A 27,519-nucleotide genomic window follows, 5' to 3' on the forward strand; every position below is an offset into this window, starting at 1 on the left:
CAAAATGCCTACATCTGTTGAAACCAATACTTCAGAATTCAAGGATTTCAAAAGTACTAACCTCATTAAATTCTATGACAAAGGTTCAAAATTCATTTACAGCAGCATCATCACATATATTACAACAGAAGGAAGCTTTACAACATAGCTCTATGCTTAGATAAATGTATAGAAATGGCAGCCCCAACCACATCTGAAATATAACAGGAAATTTGAAAACAAACCACCTGGGTGATCCACCAACATAAAGAAGCTCTACAGTAAAAGAAAAAATCCTTAAAGTATAAAGCAGTTCAAAACACCCTCGTATCAAGGATAACATCAGAAATCTGATTGCAAACTTCAGTATTACAATTAGCTCAAGTAAATAAGCCCATGAATTTAGGTTGGCATCTGAAGTTAAGGACAATTACAAATCCTCCTTAAAATGTGTTGGGAAACACAGAAATAGCTCTTAACACTGTATTAAACTTATTCATAATGGCACCACCCACTCTGACCCACTAGATACTGCCAACAAACTAAGAAATTCAGTGTGGACTTTATCCCAGAGATGACTATCCAAAACCCACTTATCCCTGAATCTCTCTGACCCCCTCCCCCATTGCCACCAAACAACATGCACAGAAGGTGTTCTCTAAGACTAAAAATACTTCCTCTTGTCTCTGCCTGATAATATACCTGGCAGAGACATGCCTTAAACTACTTAGCCTGAGTTTAGCCACCAGCTTTGTCTCTGAGGTTTGCCTCTCCAGAAAGATGACTCTGCCACTGATCCCAAGGAATTATAGGCCCATCAGCTTGACGAGTCTTATTTGCAAAGTCATAGAACATGCTCTAGCTGACCTAATAAACTATGACATTAAAAATGCCATCAGACTAGACCTGCAGCAGTTTGGCTTTGTCAAAAGTAGACCTGTCTAATGAATTTGTTTAACTTCTCTGAAAGGGTAACACAGGTCACTAACAATGGTCATGCTGTTCACATGGTGTACCCTGACTTGGCCAAAGCATCTGACCCCCCCCCCCCATGCTGGCATAATTAGTAAGCTTAATGCATTACAAATCGATTCTTATGTTGTACGATGGATAGCAAATTGGGTACAGGACATAACTCCCATGGTGCAAGTGACAGGTGTCCCATCAGAAAGTATGAAGATGACCAGTGGTGTCAAACATGGCTAACTGCTGGCACCTCTTTTGTTTGGCATTTACTTTTCTTATCTCCAGATCATGAACCAAGACCTTTGGCTAACCAAATCTGCAGACAACTGTAAACTGAGAGATATTACCAAGTCCTCCTCTGACACCCAAGCCCTTCAGCAAGAACTTACACCTGTAAATATTTGGTGTACTAAAAATGGGCTTAAAGAATGTCAAAAAGTGAAATGTTGTCACATTTGGTAGACTATACCTCCTCCCAGCATACACACATACCCCACTTCAAAATGAGAATGTTATTACAGACCTTGGAATTTGGGTTGATATTCCCCTCCCCTACGATCATCATGTAACGACAGTTGTCAGAAAGTTCTTCTACTTTGTGAATCTAATTATCAAGAGAATATCATCCAGATTTAATCTAACTGCCAAAAGAATAAATACTACCTAGATTTAAAGAGGTCATTTTCCCTAACCAGATTAAAGGTTGTTTTTAAATTGGCAGCCACCCTAGCGAGGCCTGTACAGCATCAAAACCACATTGCAAAGAATGCTTACCCACCTGTTCAGAACATGTACCAAATCTTGTAACTCTTTACACTCAATACCTTCGCAGAGCATCTACCTTAGACTTCAATTGAGAAAGTAGATAGTTTTGGTATTTCAACATGTGAAACTGGCAATTCAAAGCCCTCATACTAAGGTGGAAGAAGTATAGACTTTCTTTCCCCATCTATCCAAAGCCCTGGCCTCTTTATCTGGAGGAACCGGATTTTTAACAACAGAAGCCTTAACACCCTTAGGCCCCTGACTAACAGTTTCTGGGTCTGCCCTAGGACTCTTAAAAGATACTTATGAGCTTCAGGCACCCTATAATACCTATCCGGTTTAACAGGAGCAGGAGGCAAAGAATCAGGATTAAGAGCCTCTGCAAACACATCTTCCACAACATCCAGAACAGGAGGTATAGCCAAAGGCCTATGCTGGGGTAAAACAAAAATTCCTAAGCCTTTTCCTGGAATCAGAGAAGTCCTGACCTTCCCACTTAAAATGCTCCCTCATGGAATGAGAGTCTCTGAAAAGAAAAATCCTCAGGAGGAGAAGCAGAAGGAGTAGAATCATCCAGTCAGAATCAGAATAAGGAGGTACTCCTGCAAGTCTTCACTGAAGACTCTGAAACATCTGAAGCCTGCTCAAAACTCCCAACTCAGGTTCCACCCTAGGCCTCTTATCAGGAGGGGCAAGAACCTCTAATCAAGGGTAATCAAATCTTCTGCCATTTTAAGCATATGCTTCTTGGGCACAGATCCTGAAGAACTAGGAGTGACACCAACTGAAGCTAAACCTGGCCTGCCTCTGGGAGAAGCCTTGGAAACTACAGAGGCCTAACCACCCTAGGAAGGGAGGAGTACAGTAACCTGAGAAGCCCCTTCAGCCTGACCTGCCTCCTGAGAGGCCACATCCTGCAATAACAAGATCTCCCCTGGGACTCCAGAGAACCTCCGGTGGAACCACCGGCTCCACCGACACCTCTAAAGAACCGGTGTCCGTTTGGACTCTTCCTACCGGCTTAGCTTTTTCCTTAAATCGAAGAAGCGGGCCTGGAGCATTGGCGGATATTATAATTCACCGCTTCCCAAGACTAACCTGGCACAATCTAACCTTCTCTTAATAGTGCTTATTGAATCTAGCACAAAAGCGACACCCAACAACGTCGTGCTCAGGCCCTAAACAAGGAATACACAAAGTATGATAATCTCTATGCGGTATCTGTTTCCCACAAAATACAGTTATTCACTTTTTCTGACATCCGGTAAACCACTGAGGCAAGAAAAACTAAAATATTCCCCAAGGTCTTAGCCAACTTTGACTCGGTCTGAAACTCAAATCGAAAAATTTCAGAAGCTACGGCACTTGTCGCTGCTTCTGCATCGGACCATGCGGCAAAAGACTGAGTATGCCTTGGCCCATTTGTACCCTGACGTCCTGATGTCAGCTATCCAATTGACCGACGAGCCTATACTTTGATATTCGGGCCGAGAGACAGCGATACCCAAGTGTAAGGACTGCAGCAATGTGAGATGAAGAACATCTGGAGGGATGTGAAGAGGCATGCACCCACTTCAGAGACTGTAGTACCTTTCTGGACCTCTGAAATTTGTCTAGACTCTGACTCAAAATGTTTCATCATTTTAAAATAGTCTCACAACAGAAACCTCTAACAATGGGAATCAGGAAAGATGAAGTCTTCCAGAGTGGATTTGAAAGAGCAAGAATGGTAGCATTAGAGGCATCCCCCTCTTTGGATGAAGATGAATCAACAGAAATTTTGAAGGGTAGCGGTAAACAAAGGAGGTAGTTTTAAGCCTTAATGGCCTTGAAACCTTGAGACAAGTCCATAACCTTACTCTACAGAATTGATAAGACTGAGGAATGCAGTAGTTTTCTTATTAGTCACTTGATCCAAGTTGTTACATTTGACTTCCCCAATTAACATTTAAACCTCTTTATAAATTCTCAATATTTTGGTTTAAATAAGGTTAGTAAAACCAAAAAAATGTTTCCTTTTTTCACGGGTTGATATTATGGGGAAACCCCGGGGCCAACCTTTTCCCAACTTTTCCCGGAAACCTTTGCCCACAGAAATGTAAAGACCTAGTAAGCTAGGGGGACTATACCTCCTCCCAGCATACACAAATACCCCACTTCAAAATGAGAATGTTATTACAGACCTTGGAATTTGGGTTGATATTCCCCTCCCCTATGATCATCATGTAACGACAGTTGTCAGAAAGTTCTTCTACTTTGTGAATCTAATTATCAAGAGAATATCATCCAGATTTAATCTAATTGCCAAAAGAATAAATACTACCTAGATTTAAAGAGGTCATTTTCCCATTATACTCAGCAATAACTAGGCCTTGTATTGAATACAACACCCCCCCCCCCCTTTGGGATATACTTCACTAGACACACCAAAAAACTAGAAAGACTCCAGAGGTCCCCAGCTAAGATGATTACTGGCTTAGAAGCCATAAACTACCAGAAAAAAATGAAACATTCGTCATTTATTTAGCATTTCACAAACTATTGAAGAGAGGTCTATGCCTTACCTTCCATGCCATTAGGGACCCACTCGTCTTGGATCTCTTGAATCTTCACAAATCAAATAGTCCAAATACCAGAACCAGGGGGATAGAAATGTTCACCAGCAGATAAAAGATCATTACACATTACCTTTCCCACCTCTGAAAGAGACTCCACTGCAAATTAAGCAGTGTAATACATTACCTTCTTTTAGGATGACTGGATGGGTGTCCAGAAGTTCACCCCTGGATTGACTGGCCCTAGCCCTCCTCAAAAAAGGACATATGGTCTAAGAATAGGTACTCTCAAGGTGCAAATGGTTACAAGACTCAGATGCCTTGTACTCCCTATGATCTTACACATCAGGTGAAGTTCTCTCGCCAAAAGAGCACAGAAGGTGAAGCATGGTACTACCCATTCAGACTCTTCCACCCTCTCCAAAAATGAAGCTCAATAATCTGGTTCTTGGATATGTCTTGTTTTAAGCCTTTAAAAACATATGAATTAGTTGTAAGAGGGTCAATATTACCTAGGGTACCATACAGAAATGTGATAAGACTGAGGAATGCAGTACCTTAGACATCTTACTCTAAGGTACTGTGATCTCAGAATTTTAGTATAACATGTATATGAACATACACAGATATGTGTCTGAACGGATATATCTATCTATATTTATATATATCTATCTATATATTTATAGATATATACAGATATAGTACAGTTATGTAAAATCTCATCATAACAGTGATGTCCTTCTTTTCACTGTTGCAGTATTCATAACCGAAGGGATCGCCTGCCAAGCATAGCCCAACATTCGGCCAGTATAACAAAGCCTTTAGTACTTACAGACATCGTGCATCACACGTATGCTCGCTGAGCAAGGCGTAGGGCATAATGGTGATGTATGGACACACACAATCAGAACAGAAAGTTCCAAGAAGAACAGAAAGTTCCTAGGAACAAGAAAGGACATATGCATCCAGAAGGAGAAAAGGAAGAAGAGCTCCCCGGCCAAGAGGGCAAGAAAGAACAGGCTAGAGCACAGTGGGCAGGAAGGAGGGACTGAATACTCCAACAGGGAAGAGAAGGACATCTATTGCTATGGTAAGATTTTACACAACTGTACTACGCCCTTCTATATCACTGTTGCAGTATTCATAACCTAAGGGAGTGTACAAAAGCACAAGAGAAAGTCTGGAAAGAGGATGTCATGGAAGAGCTCTCCAAAAACTCATGCAGGATAGTCCTGACGAAGACAGCTCTAGCCCTGGAACTAACATCCAACTTGTACTGTTTAGTGAAAGTATGAACAGAGGACCAAGTAGCAGTTCAAGGAGGGACTTACTATTCAGCCCTTTGAAAAAAACATCACAGGAGGCAACAGCCTTGGTAGAATGAGTGTTTACTGATGAGGAAAAGCATTTACCATGAAAAAGAATAACAAAAAGAATGGCCTTAGAAATCCAGGAAGAGACTCCTTGCTTAGAAACAGCCAAACCCAAAGACCGGGTATGAAAAGAAAGGAAAAACCTGCTAAGATTTGTGAATAACTTCAATTTTATCAAAATACTATCTGATCTGTCTATGCAAATCCAAGCTGTGAAGAACATTCTCAATGGCAGACTGTGGCAATTGGAAAAATGAAGGAAGATGAGTAGACTGATTAAGGGACAATTCACTGACCGCATTGGGCATAAAAGGAGGGGTTAGTACAAAGAGACACCTTGTCTCTCGTTGGAAAACTAAGAAAGGGGAGCAGCCATGACATCCTGAAGTTTATACACTCTCTTGGCCAAAGTGAGAACCAAAAGAACAGTTTTCCAAGTACAATGTTGCAAGGAGGCTAAAGCATCAGGCTCAAAAGAAGCCTTAGTCAATTTTCAAGTATAAAACTGAGGAAAAGGATTCATAAGAGCTCTGATATGAAGGGCACCTTTAAGAAACTGCTTGATCTCAAATCCAGACGTCAGGGGCAGTGTCAAGGGCAGAAAAACAGAAAGTGCTGACAGGTGAACTTTAACTGAAGAATATGCTAACCCAGCCTGGAGCAGATCACACAAATAAGAGAACCAAAGGAGCCTCTACAGATAGGGGATCCTGATGGCAACAGAGGCACCAGACAGAATGTTTTTCCATTTGGACAAATAATGATTTCCTGGTAATGGGCTTCCTGGCCTCCTGCAGGACTTGAAGCATATTCTCAGAAAAGAGGTGCCTGAAAGGGATCAAAACCCTATCACCCACAGCATCACATGAAGAATGAATAATAGACCACTTGTCTTGTGTGAAAAGATCCATCTGGTGAAATACCTTGTGGCAGCTGCCCCTGAACAAGTCAGAGAGAATAGGGAACGAATGCTGTCTAGGTTAAAAGGGAGTCACTAGCAAGATTTTGGAAGAGTCCTACCTGATCTTGTGCAAGACTCATGGTAACAGGGAAAGGGGAGAGAAGGCATACAGAAACATCCCCTTCCAAGGAAAAGACAGGGTATCCCCATTCCAAGCTGGAGAACGTGGGACTCTGGAACAGAAAAAAGGAAGTTGTCTGTTCAGAGAGGGGGTAAAAAGATCTATCTGAAGAGTACCCCACTGATGGACAATGTCCAGGAACACATCTCGGTGAAGCATCCATTCGTGAGCTTGTGTACTGAACCTGCTCAAGGAGTCTGCCTCTAGACTGTGCTCCAAGGGAATGTAAACAGCCTGAAGAGTCACGTGATACAGGACAGCTAGATCCCGGTCCTGAAGAGCTAGTCTGCAAAGAAGACAAGACCTTGTACCCCCTTTCTTGTTGACATATCACATTACTGTGGTGTTGCCTGTCAAAATGTTGAGGGGTCCAGGATGAAACAGGGAAGGAAAAGCTTGAACAGGTAGAAGCAGAGCCCTCACCTCATTTATACTGATGTGGTCTAACTTCTGACAAAGAGCCAAAGGAGGCCCGCATCCGCTGTCTAAGGCATCTGTAAAGAGCTCTTGAGTCAGGAATGGAGCCTGGAAAGGAAGCCCTGGGATCAGAGAAAGTTGAGTCCACCACTGAAGCTCAAGCTTGAGACAGGGAAAGAAGGGGACTGGGAAGTCTAGGGGTTGGCAATGTTGGATCCACACTGACTTGAGGTACCACTGCAGCTTTCTCAGGTACAGCCTGGCCAGAGGGAGCATGGGAATGGTGGAAGACATGATCCTGAGGACCCTGAGAAAGATCCTTGCTGTGACTGAAGCCAGAGGAAGAAGAGACTGGAAAAAGGCAGTAAGAGACACAGCCTTGATAAAGACAGAGATACCAGCATGGGGATGGTCTAAAGCCTGCAACCAAGAAAAATATGATCCTGAGAAGGTGTCAGAGTTGATTTCTGGAAACTTATGGCGAACCCAGACTCTAAAAGATAAACAGTAAACTAAAAATCCTGAATCACAGTATTGGGAGAAGTTTGAGTGAGCAAATTGTCCAGATGGGGAAAGATCTGAAATCCTCTCATACTGCAAAAGGAAATGACAGGAGCGAGGCATTTGGTGAATACCTTTGGGGCAGCATCCTTGAGATCCAGACAGACCAGACAGGCTTGGGGTAGAAGAGGGGTGGGGGTGGGGGGTCTGAAGAGATAACGCCCAAAAGGAAGAAATCTTGAGAAATGTGTTGAGCTGGAAAAAGTCAGAATTGCTCTCCAAGTGCCCTCCTTTCTGGGAACAAAAAACACATTCTGAATAGAAGCCCCTCCCTACCTGGGCAGGGGCCACAGCTTGATTGGTGCCCTGGACCAAAACAGAATTAAGCACCTCTAGGAAAAGAGAAAGTTGTGTCAGAGGAGGTTGAGGAATGCCCAAAAAGGGAGGAAGGGATTTCTAGACCATAGAATATCCCTGGCAGATAATGGACAGAACCTGAGAATCTGTTGTGATCTTTAACTAAATTGAGAGAGAGAGAGAAAGACAGAATAATAAGGGAACCTAGCCAAGGGAAAGGGGAAGCAAACTGTGAAAAAGAACCCAGCTTATCCTGAAAAGTGGGTTTCAGGGAAGTAGGGGTTTGATTACAGGCACACATCTAGAAACCTTTCTTTCCCTTAAATGGAGTGCAAGACTGCCTGAGAATAAAAGCAGATTTGGAGGAGAAGGAGAAACAAAACATGGTTCAACTCCTGTGAGGCATTACCCTTATACTGGAGAGAATTGAAAAGTTCAGCAGCAGCAGCACCAAAAAGACTTCTATTATCCAAAGGAGCATCCAAAAGTTTGGCCTTAATGTCATCAGGCAAAGCTGAAGATGAAGCCAAATGTAGCACTTCATAACAGAACCAAAGGCAACAGCACTGGAGGAGGCATCAACTGCGTCATAACTGCATTTGATAGAGTGCCAAGCAACATGAGATGCACAGCCCAACGGGGAAAGGGCAGTAGCCTTTCCCTTAGAGACATGAAGGTTAGAAGCCACTTTGGAAACCAGAGAAAGGAGGGCCAAAACATACCTGGTCATGAGTCTGGTAGCTGATGGCCTGAAAGGATAAAGTGGCAGCAGTATAAACCTTTTTGCCCAGCCTCTCCATGGCCCTACTATCCTTATCTGAAGCAAGCAATCTGGTAGAGGGCAACAGCTTGGAGGGCTTGTCAGAAGAGATGGACACTACAGAATGATCAGAAGGGTATTTATAAAGAAACTTGCATTCCTCAGGCACTTTGTAAAATCTATCAGGTTTCTTGGGTGCAGGGGGCTGAGAAGCTGCAGAAAATATATCCAGGAGGGCAGCCAAAGCAGGGGGAAGAGCTGATGGCTTAGGAGGATTCATCTGGAGGAGCACATAATACCTTTTCTGAATGTCAAAGACTTGAGAATGATCCCACTTAAAAAAAACTCCATCATGCAAGCAGCAGTATCCCCAAAGCAGAGTTCCTGCAAAGGGGAATTTGGACTAATAGATAAATAATCCTCTTCTTCTGAACCATAGTGCAATGGGGAAGGGATTTGAGAAGAATAAGCAAAGGATTCTTCCCCAGAATCCAGATCATCTGAAGAGTCTAGTTCCCTAGGCCTTTAAGAGGAGTGGAAGACCAGAAAGGGTCAGGCACAGACAACCCTTGAGGAGGTTTTAAAGCCATTAAAGCATTAAATAACCCCGGAGTAGAATCCTGCTATTCAGGTTGGGGGTTGGGGATCCTTAACTACAGGGGAAATATGCTTGTTTTTCTGTTTCTTTTTCTGTGGGCCTCCCACACGTAAACACCCTTGGAGGGTCAGACCCCTGGCAACATTCAATAAGTGTAGTAGAGGTCTCCTCCCTAACTAAGATCTGCAGAATCCCCTTCAGTCCCACTGACATAATCAGCCATGGTTCACCCTCAACATCAGCAGCAGATGTCTTTAAAGTTTCCAAGGACATGTGAGAAGTCAGGACCATGCTGGCCTCTGACAAGTTGGCGGCACAGTAATCCAAGGCACCTACAGGATGATCCTCTGGGCTTTCACTAACCTCGAGTGAGAGAGAGACATCCGGGGAGGCTGGACAGCAGCCGTACTAGACCTCAATTTTTTGGCCTTTTTTTTTGCCTGAAAACTGATCCTCAGGATGGGAAGACTCTGTCATAGCACCTTCAGCCAACAGCTTAAGATGCTGGTTTTCAAGGTAAATAAACAGGAGAGACAACTATATAGGGTCTTAGAGACAAAAGCCTAGCAGACAGAACACTGCATATGATTGTAGGAAGCACCCAAAAGTACAGTTGTGTACACTTACCATAATTGTAGATGTTCGGGTGTATTCACTGTTGCAGTCATTACAATTGGGTTATCCTGCTGGAAGGCTGCCCTCAGTCGGCCTGAATTCCAAAGTCTTGGTCCGGCGTCAGTTGCTGTCACCTCTTCCCGGACGTCAGAGCGTCAGGGGTATAAAAGATGCATACAACACCATTTTCTTCAGTTTTTCTTGCCCTTGATGTCAGGTGCACCCAAAAGTGTAGGCTAAAAATATGTTAATAAAACATACATGCACCAAAGTATATTTTTGTCTTCATCTACAAGCAAATACACCACATAGGTTGTATAGATTAGAGAAGTACAGATAAGTTCCAGTAAAAGTAAGGGGGATGGCAGGTGGGTAACCTGGACTGCAACAGTGAATACACTCGAACATCCAAATTTATGGTAAGTGTACACAACTGTACTATGTGCTTAGTGTTTCACTGTTGCAGTCATTACAATTGGGTTGAATCCCAAAGCTAAGGTTGGGAGGCTGGGGCTAAACAGCATTAGGAGCGGCTATGAGGCCCTGCAGAATTGCAGTGGCAAAGCCTGCCCTGGACTTAGAGTAGAGTGGTAAATGATAGTGCTTTGTAAAGGTGTGCACTGAACTCCAGATAGCAGCCTCTAAAATGTCTTTGGTTGGTACTTCCCTGAGGAAGGCTGCTGAAGTGGCTGCTGCTCTGATTCAATGAGGCCTAATGCCCTTAGGCACTGGCTTGTCATGTTGTGAATAGCAGAAACAAATGCAGTGGCCTATCCACTTTGAAATAGTCTGCTTTGAAATAGCCTTTCCTTGTGATCCTGCAGCATATGCCACTAGTAATTGCTCTGTCTTTCTGAAAACTTTGGTTCTGTCCAAGTAGAATCGAAGCTGTCTGTGTATGTCCAAAGAATGAAGAATTCTCTCCCCCTTGTTCTGTGGATTTGGATAAAAGGTTGGTAGATGAATAGCTTGGTTAAGGGCTACACTGGACACTACCTTAGGCATAAATATCAGGTTTGTCCTCAGAGAAACCCTGTCTGGATAAAAAATGATAAAAGGTTCCACAGCCATTAGTGCCTGTAGCTCTGAAACTCGTCTTGCAGAAGTTATTGCTAGGAGCAGAGCTGTTTTCCAAGATAAAAACTTTATATCAGCTGTAGCGGCTGGCTCAAAAGAAGGCAGGGTGAGTTTTTCCAAGACATAGTTGAGGTCCCATGCAGGTATTGGTGATCTCCTTGGAGGCCTTAAGGTTTTGGCTCCTCTGAGGTACTGCCTTAAAGGATGTGAAAAGATTGGTGGCTCTGTATTGTAATGAGCCAAAATGGCGGAGGCATGAATTTTAACCGATGAAAAAGATATGCCTTTGTCTTGCATCTCAGTTAAATATTGCAAAATCTGAGGGATATTTGGTACAGCTGTGTCAATTCTTTGTGTCTGGTTTCAAGCACAGAATTTTTCCATTTTGCAGCATAAGATTTTCTAGTGCTAGGCCTTCTAGCCTCCAAAATGACATCCATCACCGCTTTAGTGAGAGGTGTGTTTTGTATGACTACATTATCCGCCATGCTGCCAGATTTAAGGTCTTGAGTTGGCAGTGTAGGATCTGATTGTTTTGTTGAGACAGTAGATGAGGTATTTGAGGTAAGGTCCAAGCCGGGCATTGAGACAAGTTCCTTAGGATTGGATTGTCTGACCTTTAGGAGTATGTTTGGGAGGAGAGGCAGTGGAGGGAAGGCATATACTGCTAAGTTTTTCCAGCTGAAAGACAGGGCGTCCACTTCCCATGCTTGTCTGTGATAAATCCTTGTGCAGAATCTTTTTAGTTGGTAGTTGTGAGGAGAGGCAAATAGATCTATATCTGGGCATCCCCATTTCCTTGTTATCATGCTGAAGACGTGTGGATCCAATTTCCATTCGTGGGGATCCATGAGGTTTCTGCTTAGTTCGTCTGCCAGAGTATTTGTCTTTCCTGGCAGGAATTGTGCCTATAGATGTACTTGGTAAGTCAATGCTGTGTCCCACAAAGTCATGGCTAGTCTGCAAAGGGGGTAAGAATGAGTGCCTCTCTGCTTGTTTATATACCACATGACCGTGGTGTTGTCTGTCTGTATTAGTAGTTGTCCCGGATGAAATAGGTCCTTGAAGGCTGTTAGGGCATTCTAGACCGCGATGCATTTGGTTTGCGGACCATGTGCCTTGAGTACATCTTCCTGCCATGTGGGCTCCCCAGGCATAATCTGATGCATCCATTGTTAATGTCTGCCTGGCTGGGGGTAAAGTGAATGGCTGTCCTTTGTTCTGGTGACAAGCCTTCGCCCACCATCGAAACTCCTGTTGCAGGCAGGGAATGAGAGTAATCCTTGTTTCCAGGCTGTGGCAATGTTGAGTCCAGACACTTTTTAGGTACCATTGAAGTTTCCTCATATGCAGTCTTGCATATGGAATTAGTAGAATGCAGGATGCCATGAAGCCCAAAGTCTGCAGAATTTTTTTTGCAGATAACTGGGCCTTTGTTGCCAACTTTTTGAAATAAGTAGTCAGTTGCCTTTGTTTGTCTGGCGTGAGATAAGCCATCTGGGCAGTTGTATTTAAGCTTTCACCCAGGAATATTATCTCTTGAGAGGGTACTAGTTTTGATTTCTTTTCATTGACTGTGTACCCTAGGCTTGTTAAAAATCTTTTTACAAACGCCAGATGCTGTAGTAGAATGCCCTTGTTCTCTGCTTGAATGAGGCAGTCATCCAAGTAAGGATATATTTGTATTCCTCTTTGTCTGCAGAATGCAATTACTGGTGCCAAGCACTTTGTAAAGACCCTGGGCGCAGTAGATAAGTCAAAGGGCAGTGCAGAGAATTGGTAATGCATTGAGCCTGCTTTGAATCTGAGGTATCTTCTGCATGCTTGTCTGAATGGGACATGCAGGTATGCCTCTTAGGTCTAAAGTCACAAGCCAAGCCTTCTTGCTCAGCATGGGCAGAAGCTGCTGTAGAGTCAATATTTTGAATTTTGGTATATCCAGGTATGTGTTTAGTAAAGATAGGTCCAGTATTGGCCTCCAGGCCTTGTCCTTTCTTGGTACCAAGAACAGTCTTAAATAAAATCCTTGTCCCTGCTCTTGCTCTGGTACTCGTTGAATGGCCCCCATTTCCATGAAAGATGAGATTTGTTTTTGTGCCTCTTCCCATTGATTTTTTGGCAGGTCTGGCCAACTGTTTGCCCTTGGCAGGTTATGGAAGTGAAACCTGTAGCCTTGTGACACTATGTCTAGGACCCATTTGTCCTGGGTTACGATGTGCCAATTTTGAGAAAAAAAGTGCTAGTTTTCCCCCTAAAGGTGCTGCCAGAAGATAAGTGCTTGGTGCAGGCAGGGGGAAGTCATTGAGACGGTTTCCTGTATGGCTGTGATTTGTCTTCTCCACTTTTGGAGGTAGAAGCACCACATTGTTTAGACCTGTATGAACCTTGGGTCTGGGATCTGCCTCTAGGGCGTCTGGATCTGCTCCTTTGTGGCCTGTCTGACACTGGAAAGGACCAATTCTTTGTTGGCCAGTGTCTGCTAAATCTTGGAAGCTGTACCTGTAAGAAATCCTTGACCGTTTGCATAGATTTTGCTTTGTCCTCCATTTTCTTTAACACTTCTTTTGCCTTAACACCACACAAGATGTCATGTTGTAATGGAGCATCTAATAATTGTGCTTTGACATGATCGGGCAAATTTTGTTCCTTTAACCAGGCATGTCTTCTAATGACAGAACCCATAACAGTGGCCCTGCAGGAGGCCTCCAGAGAATCAAAACCACATTGCAAAGCATGCTTTCTAACTTGTTCAGCTGCATGCAATAAATCCTGCATTTTCTTGTTTTCTGCACATTCAGAATTTATCAACATTTTCTGTTTAAGCAGTGACATAACATATTGCTAATATTTGAGCATAAAGCCCTTATAGCCAAGGTAGCAGAAGTGTAAATCTTTTTACCCCATCTGTCCATTGCCCTAGAATCCCCGTCAGAGGGGGTAGGGTTTTTTGCAGTGTGAGCGGTGATCCCTTTGGGACCCTGAGAGATAGTTTCTGGGTCAGCAGTAGGGTTTTTGAAAAGGAATTTATGAGAGTCAGGAACCCTGTAGTATCTGTCCGGCTTAACAGGAGCTGGAGGTAAGGAGTCAGGGGTCAGACTAGACTCTGAAAAGACATCAACCACAATGTCCAACACAGGGTGGAATAGCTAGGGGGGCCTGTGTTGTGGTAGTAAAAGGAAGTCTCTGAGCCTTTTCTTAGATTCTGAAAAATCTTGGCTCTCCCAGTGGAAATGTTCCCTCATGGTATGTAAGGTTTCCCCAAAAGAGTAGTCCTCAGGAGGAGAGGCTGAAGGGATAGATTCTTCAGCATCAGAATCCTCATAGGGAGGAAGCGAGTATTCCTGATCAGAAGAGGAATCAGAAGAAATGGAAACCTGATCTGAAGATTCATAGTCTGTCTCTTGCCTAGGCCTTTTATCAGGTGGGAGATAGGAACCCCTGATCAAAGTAATCAATTCTTCGGCCATTTTGAGCATCTGTTTTTTGGGCATGGAGGCCTGTTCATGAGGCTGTTGTACTTGTTTTTTTGTCTTTAAAGGTGCTTTAGTCTTTGCCTTTGAAGCTGAAGTCGTTTTAATGTATAACTAAGTTGGTCTGAAAACACCCTCAGAAGCCGATGCCTGCTCAGCGGCTCTGGACCCATCTGAGGGGATAGTCTCAGAGGGTCCAATACCTTGAATATCCAGCGGCCAATTCGATTCCATGTGGGAGTCGGTAGCGGGAGTCAGGGGCTGCGAATGCGCCTCACTGAGAACCAGCGACTGGCTTAGAGGAAGCCTCATCGGTTTTGGACCTCGGTTGCCTGTCCTTTTCTTTTTCTCTGCGTTTCTTATGAATTCCGGTAGTCGGATGGCTATCCAACGGCATCATATAAATTAAATCTTCTGCCAAAATAGTGAAATGCAAAACCGTATTGATGCTTAATAGTGCGTTGGTTAAATCTAGCACAAAACCGACAACTAGAAACGTCGTGGTCAGGGCCTAGGCAAGGAATACAGTAAGAATGAAAGTCCTTATGAGGTATTTGCTTCCCACAAGAAATACAATTAACTTTTTCTGACATCGATCTGGAGCAAGAAAAAAGCTTCCCCAATGGGGTACTTAGCTTTTAATGAAGACTTAGGATCTGAAATTTGAACACGAAAATCTCAGGAGTCGGCCGACCCGGCACTTGCGAACTGCTTCTGCTTTGGGCACCGCGCGGAAAGAAAGACTGAAAAAAATGGCGTCGGATGCATCTTTTATACCCCTGATGCTCTGACGTCAGGGAAGAGGCGACAGCAACCGACGCTGGACCAAGACTTTGGAATTCAGGCCGACTGAAGGCAGCCTGCCAGCAGGATAACCCAACTGTAATGACTGCAACAGTGAAACATGAAGAACATCAGAAAACACACTGGTCATGATGACCTTCATGGGGGAATTTGCCTCCCACAATGACATTTTCCCTTTCTGGATGACATGACCCCAACAGCATCAAGTAAAAGAAAAAGAAGAAACCCCCACAAGGCACTTATCTGAAACATGGTTTGGTAATCAGTGCAGCAAAAGGATATTCAGACTGATGTTTAACAAGGGGTTTAGACTGGTGGCAAGAAGTTCTGAGTGTGTGCATCCATACATCACCTTTATGCCCTATGCCTTGCATGGAAAGCATGAGTGACATACGACGGCTGTATGTATTAAAGGTTTAGGTATACTGGGTCAGACATTGGGCTATTCTTGGCAGGCGATCCTTAGGTTATGAATACTGCAACACTGATGTGGATAAAATTGTGTGTATGCATATATGTGTGTTTATATGCAAACTATTCTATCCTTTGACCATGACGTGTTTACAGTAGTGAGAAAGTCATTTTATATCATGCAACTTATAAGCAAAAGTATAGCATCTAGGTCCAAGAAAGTCATTGTTCCACTGTAGTTGACATTCAGCAAACCTATCATTGAATACAATGTCCTCTTTGGTATGTACCTAACCAGGCACATCCAACAACTGGAACGTCCACAGAGGTTCCTCACTAAAAGAATACAGTGAGCAAGAAACATATCCTATGCAAACCACATGAAGGCCCTATCGCTGTATTGTCTCCTACAGGCTGTTGGAGATCTATGCCTAGCATACAAGGCACTGTTAAACCTCACCCTGATGGACCTCCTCCATATCTGCAAAACAAACAGCACCAGAATTACCTACTTTAAAGTTTTAGACCTTGCCTGTGATATAAATACGACCTGCTGGAGAGACAGGTATGTATCCCAGACAGTATACCTTTTCTTGAACAGACTCCCCATCCATGTTAAGCAGAGTTGCTCCCTAACCCAATTCACGTGCAACTTAGACAACTGGATGGGGACAGGAAAGTCATCCTTGGTTTGGCACCTGTCTCTCTAATTGACACAGACAGCCTGCTAATGGTTCATCTCCCAGACCACTGCTTGTAAATTCTTCATCTCTCAAGCCCCTGCTTACACTTATCAAGGGTATGAGAACTTCTCAGAGACTTGAGATGCATGGTTAGGCTTAAAAAGGCCCTTGTGGTTGTTAGCCTGGTAAACACTTATAAACCTATATGATATATATACGTGTGCACACACACACACACACACACACACACACACACACACACATACACACACACACACACACACACACACACACACACACACACACACACACACACACACACACACACACACACACACACACACACACACACATCTGTTTATGGGTAGGCAGTGTTGGATAGCTGTGGAAGGCAAAGCATCCCTACAAAAGTGCTTAATGTGAGTGAATTCTAAGTTTTGCTGTTAATGCTAGTGACTACACTTTTTGGTAGTGATCACTCCTGCATCACACCTTCATCATGGAACCTATTCATCAATATGCTAATGACACCACTCTGGGTGCATCCTCTTCCAAAACCTCACTACTAAAATGGTTCATCTTGAATCCTCACTGAATGACAGAAGTCTTATGCATAATCCATCTAAAACAAAGACATATGGGTGCTTCTAATGCTGTTTTTGACAGATCCCTCCTCCCCAGTATCAAGTGACTAAACTGAATTCCTGAAAATGTAGCCCCTCTGGTAAAGTGTCTGGGGCATATACCTTCACCTCCATCTTATATTTTTGTATAAAGTTTCACAATTATAAAAGCAAGTCAGAAACTTGCTGTATCAAACAGAAGTTCGACTGTCACATCTCAAGAGCTAGGCATTGAGCAACCATGGGTATCGCAGTATGTCTAGTACTCAAAATATGAGGCAGTGTTTTAATTGTGCTGCCCTAGAATGATAAAAATATAAATATGCTATAGTAGGGTTACCATATTTGGTTATACCAAAAAGAGGATGAAAAAATATGTGCTGGTATCACACTAGGTGAAGAAAAAGGTCTTTAGTCTTTAATGCGGAACATTGCAGTTCAGCATTAAAGACAAGCAACTCCGTGCTTGGCGATTTTTGATTGGCCCATATGCCGGTATACGAGCCAATCAAAAACTTGCACAGCGGACCCTCTTCTGTTCAATGCGGAACATCAAGCAGTTCCGCATTGAACAGAGCTCTGTTTTTGGATTTTTTTTTTATTGGCCGGTATACGAGCCAATCAAAAACTCGCACAGTGGACCCTCTTCTGTTCTGTTCCGCATTAAAGAAAGTAGCTCCATGTTTGGCAATTTTTGTTTGGCCCATATACCGGTATACAAGCCAATCAAAAACTTGCACAGCGGACTCTCTTCTGTTCAATGCGGAACATCAAGCAGTTCCACATTGAACACAGCGCTGTTTTGCAATTTTGTGATTGGCTGGTATAGCGACCAATCAAAAAAAAAAAAACAAAGCGGAGGCGTATTTGCTGGTACTGTAACTGGCAGTGTGGGACTCTGGATCAGACTGCCGATCCCGGGACAATCCCGCTGAAATAGGGATGTCTGGTTTTTGAAAAATCCGGACAAATCGCAGAATTTTCAAAAAACGCCCAGATGCCCAGACAGGAGCCCAAAAAGAGGACGTGTCTGGGGAAACCCGGACATATGGTAACCCTATGCTATAGCCTGTCACAGTAGCCACATCTGCAGATAATACCATTAACAATTAGCATCACTGGGATGTCCTCAGTATTCTTAACTAGAATGGATTACAAGAGAATACCAGCTAACCAACTCACCACTGCAGAAAAACTGCTTCACTACTACTGCAGGCATGTTGTTAGTTTAGCCTCATACTAAGAGCCCACAAAAACGGACTTCTTCAAGAGTTTAAAGATTAATATTCCTAGAACTCAAAAGTTGCTGCAGACTCAACTAATAACTAGTTCACCTCACAGGCTCCACAGCTTGCCACAGACAGTTATTCATAATGGTCAAAATTGTTCCCAGTTTAAGTCATGACTACAAATTCACTTGCAAATCAATGGTACAAGTTGTTTTCATAAGTTTACTCACAATGCACTACTTGTGTTTTTATACTCTGTTATGCGGTGTTACAACAATCAACATAACAGTAGAAGAAAGATTCTACCTTATGTCTATACTGCCTTATACTCTATGCTGTATTGCAATAACATACTGTTATACAAGTCTGTGTTATTTCACAATATTATTTTAAGCTTTGCCATTTATTTTTGGTTCCCTGCAGCTGACTACTGACTGCTTCCAGGCCCTCTTCTTATCCACTCTGTCACTTTCGTGTTAGGACACAAACAGACAAGTCTTCATGGGTTCTGTTCAAGCAGTTTTATTTTATACAAACAGATCACTATAGAGGCTTACTGACTATAACTTAAGCTACTTATATACAAACTAACAACTGTGATCATACATGCTCACTCTCTGGCTGCTTCTACAAAATGGCACTAGGAATTGCATGTGTCTGGAATTTATACGTGGATGCACAGCCTCACATGCTTCTTAAAGATAAAGCACATGCACTTTACACTCTGATCTACCCACTTGGTCTACCAGACTTGCCTTAGCCATGGCAGTCTAATCCTGACCCATATCTGAGGTGACTGAGGAATCTGGGGTAGCGTCACACTATTACCTGGGAGTGTCTTGCAGTTTTATTCCCCATCTTATTGTTCTCCCGTCAAGTACCCAAGGCCTGGTGTACAATGTGCTCTTTGGTGCGTCTTAGTCATGAGCCTTGTCTTCTTTTAGCACATTTCCTCATGAATCCTCAGCCTATATATTATGTCAGAAAGTGTGCCCCTCCCTCCCAAGATGGGTATGCTCAACTATCCTGCATGCACCATCACAAGTTTGAGCAGCTAATCAACCCTGGCTAACTAAAACAGTACAAATAAATGCAGTAGAAAACATCAAAGGAAAGGAAAATGCGTTTTGTAGGTACTCAGCTGTACTCCTTCCTGAACTTCTTGCACCTGGCTCACTGACTGAACCTGTGTCGCCAGCAACAAAGATGGATGCCCCAATTATAAAATACAATGTTTAGGAATAGTATTGAAACATCAGAATAAATCATCTTGATTCATAAAATCAGCCTCCTGTTCCCAGAGATGTACCCATTATATTTTCATGGCATTCTCAAATGACAGACTGGCTTAGTCTCATATCAAGACCCTCACAAGGCAAATGTATTCCACAAGAGAGTTCATATCTGTTGCTCTCAGACCTCAAAAAGCTTCTGCAGACCCAGATGTTTTAGGAAACTAAAATAAGCACCTGGAATACAATGGCTGTTTAAGTGCAGCTTGTCATGTTTCTCAAGCTTCAACACTTCCTGGGAACAAAAAAATGCACCAAGCCCTGAGACTTACTAGTACTCCATGGTTCCTTCATTACACCAAAAATTACATTTCTTTCATAGTTTCACAGAACCCGAAAGAAGTCAAAAAATGTGGGTATCTTCAGGTGTAACACACCACTCTAATATTAAAGTGTTCTCTGGTTCCACAGACTAGAAAGGAAAATGAAATAATGAAATAAATATTCTCCTACTCAAACGCTAATCACAATTTGTATATATTCTAATTTTTAAAACTTCTTCAAATATAATAAAACAAATGTTCCCACATTCAGTGGTTTTGAGGATGATTAGCAAGGCTACATATTGCAATATTCAACTTTTTTTAATTCCATTAAGTACTTCTTCACTTTATTTGAGGAATACCAAAAAATGATATTAATATGCTAACAAAAGTGAACAACAAACTATTTAAATGGAAAGCAAATGAGGTTAAAATGGTATAAACTCTCAAGAAAAAAAGTTTGAGAACCTAGAATGTGGCAATATGTTAATAGCAGTCTGAATTCTGGGATTAAGTGATAACATATTAGGGATACGTACTGAAATTCTGAAGACCACAACCATGATCCTTCAAAGCGCAGAAACAAGGGAGATACATACCAAGTCACAGACTTCAGTATCACAGTGTGTTTTCTCCTCTCTATGGTACAAAAATCCTGCAGTTAGTATTCCTGAGTGATAGGTATAGGGTGGCATACCCATGTTGTGAGGAATGCTGGGGGACAAAAGCTGTGAAAGTGTTAACAGTCAGTTTTGAAATTTGCTGCTATTTGTTGGAATTGATTTTTGATTTCTAAAATGTCAGAACTTGGAGGATTGGTCTCTCTTCTAATATGGAGCCACATATTAGAAAGGTCATGACAAGTCAATACCCCTAGATGACAGTTTCAGACAGCCAAACAGTGACAGGCCTACACCTCTACTACAGTCTTCTTCTTCTTTCGGCTTTTGCTGGTTAGGGGTCGCCACAGAGGATCACCTGTCCGCTCATGATTGGCAGTGGAGTTTTACAGTGTTGAGTTGCCAGCCCGCTGCCCAACCTTCCAATGAAGGCACACACATGCACGCACTCACGCCTAGGGCCAATTTACAATAATCACATAAGATTAACTTATATGGAAAATATTTTTTAGCAAGAGACCTCAGCCTTCCATAGGCCTCAGTGACAAACATAATGGACAAGGAATCATGCAAGCACAAAGTTGCCATGGTTAGAAAATAACAAACAACTTTAACTGCCCCATAACAATCTACTAGTAATGTTTTTTATGCAGTGGAACAAGTTTTAGAGGAAAAGTACTCACTGAGACATGTCTTCTTAATGTTGACATGTCTGTGAAGGTTCGTTCACAAGCCTTGCACTTGTACGGCTTTTCTCCAGTGTGTATTCTTTGATGGCGTCTAAGAGCACCCTGCTGAGTAAATGTTCTTCCACACTGTTCACAGAAATATGGACGCACATCTGTCAACAATACACAGAGAAAACAGTTAGTTAGTGAAACCACAAAGCCATATTAAAGACCAACATGTTCACATTAAAAGCATGCACACCATATTTGCAAACAATTCTTAACAGTAATACCTCACAGGAACTTATTAATTTGCTTTAATGCCTTGCTATTACTACATATATTATGAAAATTGCTTCAGTATTTCCTTGAAAATTAATCAGACTTCTCCCTTTTTACCATAACTGAAACTAAGGAAAGATTTACACAGATCAGTTTTATATGGATGATTATAGTCTGGCTAAGGCATGCCTCACAAAAAAGGAGTCGGTTATTGAATCTGGGCCTGGAATACACTGTGCATTCCAGATGTGCTGTACTTCCACACATGACAGCAACATCATGCATAATACTGTGCCAGCATAAGCCTTTTTTAATTGATGGGATTCACAGTACACACATTTTTCTGTCTGGTCTTCATCTCTATGCTGCACAGTTGACAAGTGCAAGACGTAAATTAAATACTGTCTTGTGTCACTGATGTCATATTCATGTGCATGTATGCAAAAAAATCTTTTTTCAGAATCAGACAGATCAGACAGCAGTCATAGACTGCTTTCAATCTCTCAGCAGAAAAATAAGGAGCAAATGAAAAAATATTCAGGGACAAAGTGCTAAAGAATCCAAATCAGAGACATTTTATTTTTTAAATATTAGTGCAGCTGATTTAGAAAGTGGACAATGTAAGAGTACATTAATTTACGTTAATTTTCTGAAGTCAATAAAACAGTAACTGTAATAAATGTAATTTTTGCTGATTGTAACCTGCAACCTTTTTCTCAAAGTACTACTGGCTGTAGGAGGGCCACAGCAAACTTTCACAAACGAGAATTAAGGAATTCCCTGAATATCAGGGACAGTTGAGATGTATAAATTAAACTCTGACCCATTTATCAGAACTGGATTTGAATCACTTTATATCGCACTGGGGAATCTGTGCAACTATTTTTTTTTTTTAGTGTCAATCATATTACTGCTATTGAACATGGACAATATGGCATCCATTTCTAAAAATGTAGTAATGGGACAATATGGTGTTGGGAAAGGAGGAAGTAATATCAACGGGGCATGGAGGCTCGTTTTGGAGAGGACATGCCTGTCTTCCTCCTTCACTGTGTATATCTAGCAATTAGCAAACTGTACCATGGCATTTGACAGCAAAAGAAACCTGACACCCCCCAATAACTAATACAGCTGTTAAACTGACTGGCTGGTTTTCTAATAGTGCTGATTAATAGAATTAAAGGTTAGGATCTTGGTTACTTTTGTAGATTTTGTCATGTTGCACATAACTTGAAAGGAAAAGTTTACACATATTTAAAGCTCCCTTGATTTCTTCTTTATTAAACTGTACTTTACCAGGTTCATCTTCCATTTTCATGCAGGTTTTAGAAAGTCTGATTATATTTAATGTTTGACTCACTTAGCTTATTAACCCACATTGCGTAATATACTATTAATTTGAGATGCAGCAGGAAAAACAAATGAATGTTCATAGGGGTGGGAGGTTGGCATAATGGTTAAGGTGTTTACCTTACTAACATAAGTTGCAGGGCTTGATTCTCACATGAGATAATTGGCTAGGCTGAAAATGAACCACAAGGGCAGTTAGCCTAGTACTAATCTATGAACCTATGAACCTATATGCACTTAAACACATTACTTTCTACTCCTTACTCAGCAATATTAAACATGAGAGATATAGTCACAACAGTCAAAACAGCAGTAGCTGTGGTAGCACAAAATATTTTTTTAATCCTAGCAAGCAACTAGATGTCAGTAGTGGACAGCTTTGACGGGCATGAATATTTTGCTGTGGCTGTCTGGCGAACAGCTGTGGGCTTGTATAAAACAGAGACCAAACACATTATGTGGCCATAACACTTGTGTGCTTGTGTGACCCAGGTCCAAAGCAGCTTTTTTTTTTTTTAATTCTAAAAGCAACAGTTACCTTTAACTGAATGAAGTAATCTTTCCTGTGGAATTTATAAAGTCTGACAAGATGAAGTGATTATAAATGTACAGTAGAAAACCCTTACTTTCTCACAGCAGTGGAAAGGAGGAAACCTAGTAAAACATCAGTAAAAATGAATAATCCAGAATCTTACACTAACCACACAGAGCAGTGGTATAAAATAAATGCCTGTGCTCACATCAAAAGGTAGGAAAGAAAAGTAAGAAAGAGCTGTTATGAAGCTGTTGTGTTAACTTGAACTTTCAGTTTATAGATGAGCAATGATTAATTGCACATTACCCCGAGTAAGCTAAATAGTGCTAAGTTATTAACATGCCTAAAGGTAGAAAGAAAAAAGAGGGGGTTAACAGCTTTTTTTCAAATTTGACATTTTGCAGAACTTGAATGAAGACTGATGGTTCCAAGGGGAAGATGGTTAGTGGGATACCTTAAAGCTAGAGCAGACTACGTATTGAGAGTATGAGTGTGTAATGTGACATTTAAACAAAGTTTCAGTGTAAGAGGGTAGTGCGTTGTCTGGTTGGTTGGACTAGCACAGAATGATAAAACATAGGTACCAGTTTGGATGGTCTAAATATATTCAAATATATGCAGCTGTATGCATTAAAATGGTATGCTACATGCAGGAGTAGCAGTGGCAACGAGGTATAGCTAGTATTCAGGCAGCTGTATTTGTAGACAGATTTACAATGTGAAGATTTGGTGATTTTTAAAAGAGCAAGTGAGCTTCAGCATGCAGTGCTCTTAAAGAAAGAAGGTAGTGCACTGCAAAGGTGTTGTGTCACAGTAGTGTATGTTGAAATTATCATCTTAAGTATGAAGTACGTTTTTGGGAGGACACTTTTGCAATAAATCATTTTTACTCAGATTAACTTAAGTTGGAATCTGACTTTAAATTGTTCATAAACATGAGAAAGTTAAGATACAAATATAACTGTATGATATGAGAGTGGGTAGAAATTATGCACCATTTCTACTTTATGGGAAATCAAATAGTTGGTATTGATGTCAGTACTGGGATTGTATACATCAAGTCTCTAACTTTTCTCTCCATGAGCAGAAAAATGGCAGTCAGATAAAGCAATTGCTATACGTCTCAACTGTCCCTTATTTTGCTTCATATTCTTGGTCTGCTTGTCCAGCCTAAAATTGCTGGTTTCCTAGTGGAAAACTAAGGTGTAATTCTGGACACTACACTTGTTACAAATTAGAAGATGCAAGTTGATGCAACATTTGCATTAACCAAGGATCTATAACTGGTGGGTACAGGGTCTGTCTGGAAAATGATAGCTGTCATTTGATCAGTATTCTGGCTTTGCGGGGCTAATGTAATTTTTTTTATGAAGCATGTCAGTGTTGTACCTGTCAACTATCCTGGGCTTTGCAGAACATCCCCAATTTTGTCTCATATTTTCTGCAATGTATCTTTTATTTTTTGGTCCCCCGTGAGACATCATATTACTGGCCTGGCCCCCAGTGCCCTACATCCACACCAGCGTCACCAGCTTGTCTTCTATCCCCCTGGACTTGCTGCAATATCACTGGGACCAGTAATGAATCCTAAAGGCATCTACAAATGTGTCAATAGGAAATGGAAGGCAAACTAGTATCAATAATTTTTCCAAAATCTGCAACAAAGGACTAGCAAATCCTGAGTCCAAGAATAAAGACCCACTTCCCACTGTACTAAGACACAGAGAGCAATGACAGCATTAGGAAAATAATCGGGAAAGGCTCACATTCTGTACACATATGCGAGAGGGATTCTGCTAAGCCTGGGGGAAGGGGCATGTGCTAATGTAAGGCAAGGAACAATGCCACCAAAGGGCCTCAAGAAGGAAGACTTATTTAGTAAACCTGCCCAAAAATCCAACAGGCATCATCAATAAGCTCTTCAACACGGCAGAGATAGAATCAGCCTGGGATCTACTGTAGGAGTTCTCAATACAAACAGGAATCCAGAAACTAAACAGACAAAGAATAAAAGTAGGACATTAGCAGGACAGCAATTGAGACAGTCTGGGCCTGAATGCAACATAACATGTAATACCAGAAGAGGAATCTAGTAAGCCAACAATAACTTAAATAAAAGTTGTGGTGTAATTCTCAGCCCAACAGAAGTACAGCCAGCCTGAGGGTGAACATCTTAATCCCAAGACAGAAAAATGCAAAAAAAAAAGGAAGAGAAGGGAAGGGTGAAGAGTACCCACGACACCTTTGCCTTCCAGATATAAAAGCAAGATCTAAGGTAAGAAGCAACAATTGCTGCAGGTATAACATTCCTTGACCTAAAAATAAAGCGTAAAAGTTTGAAATGGATAGCCTGAAGGCAGAGTAAATATCAGGAACAGCCCAGACTCTATTATCCAATGAAAATTAGAGGGACAGAAGGTACACCCTGCTCCTGAACATACCAGTCAGACAACAGTGAATGGAAACTCAACAATAAACAAAGCCTAGACAGAAGGAAGATATTCCATTGCTGGAGATAAGATTCCAAAGAGGACAGGGATAAAAAATTAGGAAAAAGATGGACTTGCCTAGATAATGGTGAACAAGGTAAGGGCACTAAGGCAGAATTAGGTTAGGAAAAAAATGTAAAAAAGTATCAACAGAAACAGAAATCCAGGGGTTGAAACAAAAAGATATGTGCCTATGTAATATTCATAGTCACTGCACTTCGGCATAACAGGATTTTGCACATGCTGCGATAGCTCAGATGCAATTCAGACAGTAGCTGCAATTAGGACCAGCATGTTTAGTATGTTTAGGAAGAACTTTTGTAAGTGAGGCAATAGTAATTTGTACATGAGAACTGACAACTGTAAGACTATCTTACATAAATAATGCAGCTTTCCTGTTCATGAGTAATTCAGTCACTTTTTATGCACATTGGCACTGTGCATAAAAGCCATACAAAAGAGGAAGTCACACTTTTTCTATCTACTCTGCAACCAAAAAAAGTGCTTGCTGTCATCACTAGGTTGATTACTTCCTGCTTTGAGCTTCTTGTGTCAGTTGTGCCAAAGCCACAGACACCCAGTAGCACCCGCTAGCTGAGAAAGTGCAGATATAAACAAAGAATTAGTAATTTTAGCTTTGCTGACTGAGAAATTCTGGATAGCTGTTGAGTGAATAGAGCTATAGTACAGGCTTTAGTGACTTTATATGATGACAGATGAGGACAGAAGGAATGGTCTTCCTATCCTATGGATACGAGGGTATGTACAGCCCTTACTATATCTGACATAGAGACTTTCCAGAGACACACTGGGGACATGTTTGGTATCTCATAGGCTTCTGCCTCAAGGATACTTCAGCAATCCTTGGACATTGTCTTGGCACATGTGTATCAGTAGATTTATCTGACAGCGTTGTCTCAGGACTGAGCAAGAATCATGAGTGCCTTCTATGAAATGGTATGTTTTCTTCAAGTATTTGGAGACAACAGACTGCACTCATGTTGCCATTACAGCCCCACCTGGAACATAGGGGAAGCTGTATTGGAGCATCAAGGGCTACCATAACATCAACTGGCAGGTAAGTGTGTGGTGCATGAGGGTGTACCACCAATATGTCAGCCCGACATCTTGGCAGTGCCTATGATTCTCACATCTGACACACGAGCTCACTCGAATGTCTCGTCCTACATGGTAGGATCCCCCACGTTCACCTTGTTTGTAAGAGCAAACTTTTTCTAATCGTGCTACTATCTATATATATAGTCTGAAAAATGTATTGCTTAGCAGTAGGCTAATCTTTTCTTGTTGCGTCTCCCCTCCCTTCTATCTTCTGCAGTTGATGCAGGCTGCCTACTTGAACCTTAACTAATGACAAGAGTTCAGACTTCCTTGGGGAGCTGCAGAGGAGGGAGCTGCAAAGGAGCACTTTAACATCACCCTATCCCAGACACAGACCGTCACTGAGTGAGTACTTATCCTGCTGAAAGCCTGTTTCCTTTGCCTGCACAAGTCTAGGAGTGCCCTTAAGTATGACCCTGGCACTGCAGGCAAGGTGTTCACAGTTTGCTGGGTTCTGCACAACATGATCATTGCTGCGCAACTGCTCCATGAGGGCACTGCACCTCCCGCTATTGTTCCTAACATCAGTGACAATAGTGATGCTGGCCAACCAGAAGCACTAGCACAGAACCCCATGTAGCATGCTCTTGCATGGTACATAGATGTGCAGTCAAAGAGGTTGTATCTAGTCAACAA

At 41.9% G+C, this 27,519-nt stretch overlaps 1 protein-coding gene across 2 annotated transcripts in view; it reads right to left on the reverse strand.

Annotated features, from left to right (window-relative positions):
- Positions 1-27,519, reverse strand: part of LOC122789123 (GDNF-inducible zinc finger protein 1-like) — a 399,580-nt gene that overhangs the window by 93,007 nt on the left and 279,054 nt on the right. For both annotated transcript variants that reach the window (XM_044056351.1, XM_044056342.1), the window contains one exon: positions 21,124-21,281. In XM_044056351.1, coding sequence (XP_043912286.1) covers positions 21,124-21,281 — 158 coding nt within the window. The remainder of the gene's footprint in view (positions 1-21,123; positions 21,282-27,519) is intronic.

The sequence above is a fragment of the Protopterus annectens genome, chromosome 1.part2 (genome assembly GCF_019279795.1).
Source record: "Protopterus annectens isolate FY-2018-M chromosome 1.part2, PAN1.0, whole genome shotgun sequence".
In the NCBI taxonomy this organism is placed as follows: Eukaryota; Metazoa; Chordata; order Ceratodontiformes; family Protopteridae; genus Protopterus; species Protopterus annectens.